The sequence below is a fragment of the Lygodium microphyllum genome, chromosome 6, assembly GCF_053477565.2.
Source record: "Lygodium microphyllum isolate KBCC chromosome 6, Lygodium_microphyllum_v1.1.10, whole genome shotgun sequence".
NCBI lineage: Eukaryota > Viridiplantae > Streptophyta > Polypodiopsida > Schizaeales > Lygodiaceae > Lygodium > Lygodium microphyllum.
In genome coordinates, this window is record NC_141140.1 from 128,584,052 (window position 1) to 128,591,599 (window position 7,548).

Sequence of the window (7,548 nt, forward strand, 5' to 3'; positions counted from 1 at the left end):
ATTGTTATATAATGCAATCTAGGTTTTTCAGTTCAGATTAGGTTGTGACTACCCTAAACCATCAAATTGGTTTTGGGTTGTTCCAGTGAGCTCAAAACCGGTAATTGGTTTTTGGCAGTGTGGTTTGCAGTCCAAGCCACATAAGTTTGGTTGTTGGTGGTTTCAATGCCAAGTGGTTTTCAATCCAAGACATAAGTTTGGATTCCGAAAGGCATCGAACAACCGATGGGCTTGCTACAAGGCAATGATGGTGTATGTAATGAAAAAACCACTAAAACTATTGGACCCTAGAGAGACTTCTTTTATTTTAAAACAAGGTTGCAATCGGTCAAAGCTTGGACTTAATACAAAGGCGTTATGAGCCAATGGGATGGTAGCTCAATCGGTTGGAGTGTGGGCACATGGGTTCAAACCTTGGGCTGTCTGATCAGAATATCCAATTTAGCAGGCGGTGACACGTACCTTGCAACGGTTTTACAAAATAGTCGTAACTTAATGTTAATATCAAAAACGACTCCGCGTGAAAACCGATTCGCAAGTCAAAAGGCTCCGCAGTTCCGGAAACCGGTGCCCAACTGGTTTTGGAAACTCGGAAACCATCCAAAAGCTGGTTACTGGTTTGTTTCTCTCTCTCTCTCTCTCTCTCTCTCTCGGTCTGTTTCGAAAGTCAATCAGGCCTGTTTCACCTCCAGGATGCAGTTTACTTGATTGATGACTGAGCAAAATGGCGTGCTGGCAACCCACGAAAATCTGCATTTTCATTTTCAATCAAAATGATTTATGGTCTTTATAATTCGTTATTTGTATCTGTACTTGTATAATATGATGGCGCCATGTATATAGCTGGTCTTTGCATGGGAGTCTCGTCTAGCATTATTATCAGCTTGATCTTGTATTAGAGTGTCGGTTGGCTAACCACTTCAGCAGATACTTGTTTTTGACAATGTTTCATTTGTACGTGTCACAGTCCTAAGTTGTCCCTTGGTTATTAGCAGTACTTGGCTAGCTTCACCTTTAATTGCTGCAATTCAGAGAGAGAGAGAGATAGGGTGTGTGTGTGTGTGACTGACTGACTGACTGACTGACTGACTTCAATTTCTCAGAGTGCTTCAGTTTGAAGTTCAACCCACATACTTGGATTGAATTGCTGCAATAATACCTCACTTTCTCTGTGAAGAGATTGCAAAGGTGTGTGTACACCCTCAATTTGTAAAGGGCAAATCCATCTTCACCCTTCTTGTGAAGGATTAACCCACCTTTGACGGCACTGCATCCTTCTAATCCTAGCCTTGTGAAGCCCACGTCTGATGGGAATAGAGTCCCAGACTGGAGATCAAAATGGTGGACACATGCAGGACGCAGTTAAGCTGATGGAAACAGAAACATCCCACTATGAAATCAAAAACCAAGAAGAAGAAGTAGAAGACGCTGCCAAGAAATTGGAGACTGTGAGCTTCTTCAAGCTCTTCTCATATGCAGACTGGTATGACTGCCTGCTCATGGTGCTGGGAACCATTGGTGCTTTTTGCCATGGGCTTTCCCAACCCATGTTTTTTCTCTTCTTTGGCCACCTGCTCAACAGCTTTGGTAAAAACACAAATAATCCCCAGAAGACAGCAGATGAAGTAGGGAAGGTAAATGCATCGTAAGCCGACACATAGTTATGCTTTCTTCCTGGGCCTAGTTATAGATTTATTTATGCCTTCTGCTTTCCTGAAAAAGGATTTAATCTGCCAACTGAAATAACAATGTTGTGTGTGGATGCAGTACTCACTGGATTTGGTGTATTTGGGCATCTTCATGTGGGGATCAGCATGGGCAGGTAGAATTGAATCTTGGCATTTCCTGGTGCCATGCATTCTACTAATGGCTTAACAATAGAGTTACAATCTCGTCATTGGTTCATAATGACATGATATTAGTTGTTTGTTCATTGATGCCATGAAGCAATTATAAATCATGAATTATCTGTTCCTGCTCCAGAGGTGGCATGCTGGATGCATACAGGCCAGCGACAGGCAAGCAAAATGCGTAAAAGGTACCTAGAGGCCACCTTGAATCAAGATATTGGCTTCTTTGACACGGACGGCCAAACTGGAGTGCTAGTTGATAGCATTTCAAAGGACACTGTGCTGGTTCAAGATGCAATCAGTGACAAGGTACACACTATTCTCTTGATCACTGGTTGCTTCATTAGTCTGGTCTGAAGGGGATTTCCCTGTGCAAATCTTTGAACTGGTACCTGGCCTTCCAGATGGGAAGCTTTTTACAATTCATCGCATGCTTCTTTGGAGGTTTTGGTGTTGCATTTTCATCTGTATGGCAGCTAGCCCTGGTAACATTGGCAGCAGTGCCAGCCATAGCTTTTGCGGGAGGCTTGTATGCATATACAATGACACAGTTGTCATCTAAAAGCCAAGAAGCTTATGGGGAAGCAGCAACCATAGCAGAACAGGTGTGACTGGACTATCTGGAGGAGTATGTTTGGCATTAAGTTTACTGTTTGCTATCTTAATTTTTTGTTCAAGTTGTCTAAGTTTATAACTGCTTGAGGCAGACCATGACACAAATTCGGACAGTTTTTTCCTTTGTTGGAGAGAGAAAAGCTGAGAAATCCTACTCAGAGTCTTTAGCAGTGACTTTGAAGCTGGGTTACAAAGGAGGACTGGCTAAAGGACTGAGTTTTGGCATGGTGTTCTCAATCTTCTCCTTTTCCTGGGCTTTAGTGTTTTGGTATGGAGGTGTCCTCATTCGTCAACATCACAACATCGATGGTGGCAAGGCTATCAGTGCGATCTTTTCAGTCATGGTTGGTGGCATGTAAGAAATTTTACTCCCTTGTGCTACATTATATGCTTGTGTGTGTGCTGAGTAGATCTTTTTCTGCTTCCATGTTAACGAGTAATGCACAGTGATTCCACCACCACAACCCTCCCCACCCAAACCAAAAAAGCCCAAAAGAAAAAAGTGTGCTCAGAAGGTGTAACTGATGCATAAAAGACCACTAAATGCTAAATGTCTGTCCTTGTGAATCTGCAGGGCCTTGGGACAAGCTCTGAACAATGTGACTGCATTTAGTAAAGGGCAGGCAGCAGCTTATAACATTTTCAGCATGATCAGTAAGGCTCCAACAATAAACCACAGCAATGATATTGGCCTAAAGATCAATGAGGTGAAGGGCAACATAGAGCTGAACAATATAACTTTTAGCTACCCATCTCGCCCGCATGTTAGAATTTTTGAAGACTTCTCGCTGTCAATACCCTCTGCGAAGACACTTGCACTTGTTGGAGGCAGTGGTTCAGGCAAGAGCACAGTTGTATCACTCATTGAGAGACTCTATGACCCGGTTGCAGGTATTATTTTCTGTTCCTATCCGCTGGAGTCTTACTGTCACTTTGCTACCACATCTATAATAGGAACCCACAATGACTTGTCCAGTAAGGCCTTTGCTACTACAAACTGTGTTTACTTTTCTATGTCTGACTGAATTGGGTTCTTTTATGGATGCTGTTCTGGTCAGGTCAAGTTTTACTGGATGGTGTTGACATTCGTACTTTAAATCTACGATGGCTTCGCGAACAGATTGGTCTGGTTAATCAAGAGCCAGCTCTCTTTGCAGCTTCAATACTAGAGAACATACTGTACGGTAAGGAGGGTGCTTCAATGGAAGAAGTTGAAGCTGCAGCTAAAGTAGCTAATGCACATGCTTTCATTACTGAGCTTCCAAATGGCTATGAAACTCAGGTATAGAGTCTGACCTAATAATGCTCCCAGATATTTCAGGATGTACCATCTGGCATGTGAATTTCTGCAGGTTTATGCCTTTGACCGCAGTTTTAGAGAGTACTGTTGCTTGATCGGAGTGCATGCTTTGTGTGCTCATAAAACTTTTTTAGAGAGTTCACAGGCCGGCGAGCATGGAGTGCAGCTGTCGGGTGGCCAGAAGCAAAGGGTGGCCATTGCCAGGGCCATGCTGAAAAATCCCAAAGTTTTGCTGCTGGATGAAGCAACCAGTGCTTTGGATGCAGCATCTGAAAGAGTAGTCCAAGACGCCCTCGACCGTCTCATGGTAGGGCGCACAACTGTGATTATAGCTCACAGGCTGTCAACAATCCGTGGTGTAGATATCATTGGTGTTGTACAAGGTGGGAAGATTGTAGAGATGGGGACCCATGACGAGCTAATTAAGAAGGGAGATTTAGGAGTCTACTCCATTCTTGTGAAGCTGCAAGAGATGGCCTTGGCTAGCGATGGAACCATTCTTGGTCATACTTCAAAGTACACCATCTTTAGTATTATACATCTCAATTTGCTCCTACATTTCATCAAAAGAGTCCAAATTCACATTCACAAGTATATGATTTAGAGGTGATTGTATGCAATTGGTGTTCAGGGCAATAAGCTCCTTCAAAAGAATTGGATCTGTTAAAGGGAGCCAAATATCTAGGAGCAGGCGAATCAGCAGTGAAAGGAGGCCAAGCCAGCGAAGGGTCAGTTCCAACTTTGACAAGGTGGGGCAAAAGCTTAGGCATCAAGTCATTAGCTTGTCAGTTATTTCAGAGAGAATCTTCCAATCCTTGTAATGAGTAAACAGCCCATAATTTTTGGAGCTTCAATTGTGTTAAGCAGTTCAATGGATCCTAAAATGTGTTGGATGTCTTGATCAGAACCTTGTATCCAGATACTGACATAAGCTTTATTTTGTGCAGCTAGAGGCAGACACAGAAGAGGAAGAGGAGAGCTATACAAGATCAAAAGCCTCCTTGTTGCGGTTAGTGAGATTAAATGCTCCAGAATGGCCATATGCATTGCTAGGAAGCATAGGTTCAATGTTAGCTGGATTGGTGAATCCAACATTTGCACTGATCATCAGTGAGCTGATGAAGGTGTACTATGAACCAGACAATGATAAGATGAAGAAGAGTGTGCAGAAATATGCATTGGTGTATGTTGGGATTGGGGTTGCATCATCGAGCATCCACTTTCTACAGCACTACTATTTTGGCATTGTTGGTGAAAATTTGACCGCTCGAGTAAGGGAGATGATGTTCAAAGGTAAGTATTGTTCTTGTTTCTTATGTAATGCCAGATATTTGCTCTGAAAGCTTGAAATGCAACTTTTTTAATGTGCCACTGTCTTGAAATGTAGCCATCCTAAAAAATGAGGTAGGCTGGTTTGACCTGGATGAAAATAACAGCAAGCAACTGGCAGCACGCTTGGCTGTTGATGCTACACATGTCCGTGCAGCCATTGGTGATAGGATATCCCTCCTTTTGCAGAACACAACTATGTTTGTCACAGCTTGTGTCATTGGCCTTGTGATTGAATGGCAGCTCGCCCTCATTCTCCTAGCCACTTTTCCTCTTCTGGTTGGAGCTACTATTGCTCAAGTAAGTGATCCATCACATGTTTTCTGCTCTATTCATCTGGTACACCTTGCATACTTAAAACTGCATACACTGTACAGTGATTTTTGTATTATTGAACTGCTTGTAGAATGGAAACTAACATATACATTTTGCAGCACCTATGCATGAAAGGTTTTACAGGAAACCTGAATAAAGCCCATGCTCATTCTAGCATGATTGCTGGAGATGCTATTGGGAACATCCGCACAGTTGCAGCTTTCAATGCAGAGAACAAAGTCCTTGCCCTTTTCTCCAATGCCCTTCGTAAGCCGGAGAAACGCAGCTTCCTGCGAGGGAACATTTCCGGTTTTTTCCTTGGCCTGTCACAGATGTGTTTGTACTGCAGCTATGCACTTGTGCTTTGGTATGGCTCTGTGCTGGTGAAAAATGGTACTTCTGACTTTGGCTCCGTGATGAAGGTCATCATGGTGCTCTTGATTACTGCCTTTGGGGTTGCTGAGACTCTAAGCATGACACCTGATTTCATAAAGGGAAATGATGCGCTGGTGTCTGTCTTTGAAATTGTGGACCGACAAACCGAGATCGATTCAGACAACCCCAATGCCGAGGTTGTGGAAGGTGTACGAGGTGACATTGAGCTGTGCGATGTAGAGTTTGCATATCCAACACGGAGGGATGTGACCATATTGAAGGGTCTATGCCTGAAGATCAATGCTGGAGAAAGTCTGGCAATTGTGGGTTCAAGTGGATCAGGAAAGAGCTCTGTCATTGCATTAGTGGAGAGGTTCTATGATCCCATATATGGTGAGGTGAGGATTGATGGTAAGGACATACGAAGGTTGAATCTGCGGTCATTGCGGAAGCACATTGGGCTGGTGCAGCAGGAGCCTGTGCTGTTTGCAGCATCGATATATGACAACATCCTGTACGGCAGGGAGGGGGCGACGCAGACAGAGGTAGAGGCAGCCGCACAAGTGGCCAATGCACATGGGTTCATCAGTGGCCTACCAGGGGGTTACCAGACACAAGTGGGTGAGCGTGGGGTTCAGCTATCTGGGGGACAGAAGCAGCGGGTTGCAATTGCCCGGGCTGTGCTCAAGGATCCCTCCATCCTGCTGCTGGATGAGGCCACATCAGCCCTAGATGCAGAGTCAGAGAAGGTTGTACAGGTGGCACTGGACCAAATCATGGAAGGCCGTACGACCATTGTGGTGGCTCACCGCCTGACTACCATACGCAATGCCCAGTCTATTGCATTCATTCAAGAGGGCCGCATCCTCGAGCAGGGATCCCACCATGAGCTTATCAATACACCTGGAGGTTCCTATGCACAATTAGTTAACATTCAGCGTGCTCGGGGGGCCAGCAAATAAACATCCACAACTAAATTTATTTATTCTTCTTTTAATTTTTTATTTGCATACCCACCCTTTCAAGGAGTTCTTGCATGCTAGCCCAAGAGCTTTGTGAACTCTACTTTCTTGGAATAGTAGAAACTTGAACCTTGTAACGACTGGTAAAGCACTAGTATTAATGCATGCTAAGTGCTAATTGGACACACTGTCTGTGAATCTCCAATAAACTTGCATCCACTTCAATCTCTGGCCTATATATAGGAAAGCCATTTAGCTACTGTAAACTGTTGTTCAGACCAAATGACTTTGCAATAAGAAAAGTGTTGGCCGGTAATAAATCCACTTTAGCTTCGCCATGCAAAGTATGGAAGGAGTCTAATTAGGATAGTGTACATCCAAGCTTTCATTTCTCACCTTTACCTCAGAGATTGAGTGCCCCTTCTATGATCTTCTCATAAAAACTCAGCAGTCATGTTTTGCTGGACAATCAATGATCATGTTTTCTCAAGTCAGGGTATAGTCCAAATTACCAATTTCATGTGATAGGTGAGCAGGTTGTACCCCTACCCTACTACCCCTGCTTCTAATGCTAGTTTAGACGAGCAAAGAATTCACCACAATATCTCTATGTTTGATTTTCCATCTTACTATCCTTTTTGCACACGCAAGTACTCTAAAGTTCATCACCTTGGATTAAGAGGACTGCTCTCTGATTATTCTGCAGTTCTATTGCAATATCCCCAGCAACTGCATTCACAAAGAAAATGGCTCCTCATGTCTCCAGATTGAACTCAGTTGAAGGTCAAACAACTTACAGTTA

At 43.6% G+C, this 7,548-nt stretch overlaps 1 protein-coding gene across 1 annotated transcript; it reads left to right on the plus strand.

Moving 5' to 3' along the window:
• Positions 1 to 884: 884 nt before the first annotated feature.
• LOC148035116 (ABC transporter B family member 19-like) lies at positions 885 to 7,053 on the plus strand. Its single transcript, XM_087680088.1, has 12 exons — positions 885 to 1,634; positions 1,768 to 1,822; positions 1,984 to 2,159; positions 2,255 to 2,455; positions 2,558 to 2,820; positions 3,040 to 3,356; positions 3,524 to 3,747; positions 3,911 to 4,281; positions 4,397 to 4,514; positions 4,713 to 5,058; positions 5,153 to 5,394; positions 5,529 to 7,053. Exons 1-12 carry the CDS (start codon positions 1,308 to 1,310, stop codon positions 6,744 to 6,746), a joined length of 3,858 nt encoding a protein of 1,285 aa, XP_087536214.1. The 5' UTR covers positions 885 to 1,307; the 3' UTR covers positions 6,747 to 7,053.
• Positions 7,054 to 7,548: the final 495 nt, after the last annotated feature.

What these genes read in the sequence shown, in the direction of transcription:
- LOC148035116 (XM_087680088.1), top strand. Translation starts at nt 1,308, where the DNA reads ATGGGAATAGAGTCCCAGACTGGAGATCAAAATGGTGGACACATGCAG. An exon ending in TCAGTCATGGTTGGTGGCAT is followed by an intron (nt 2,821 to 3,039) that starts GTAAGAAATTTT and finishes GTGAATCTGCAG; the next exon opens with GGCCTTGGGACAAGCTCTGA. An exon ending in CAAATGGCTATGAAACTCAG is followed by an intron (nt 3,748 to 3,910) that starts GTATAGAGTCTG and finishes GAGAGTTCACAG; the next exon opens with GCCGGCGAGCATGGAGTGCA.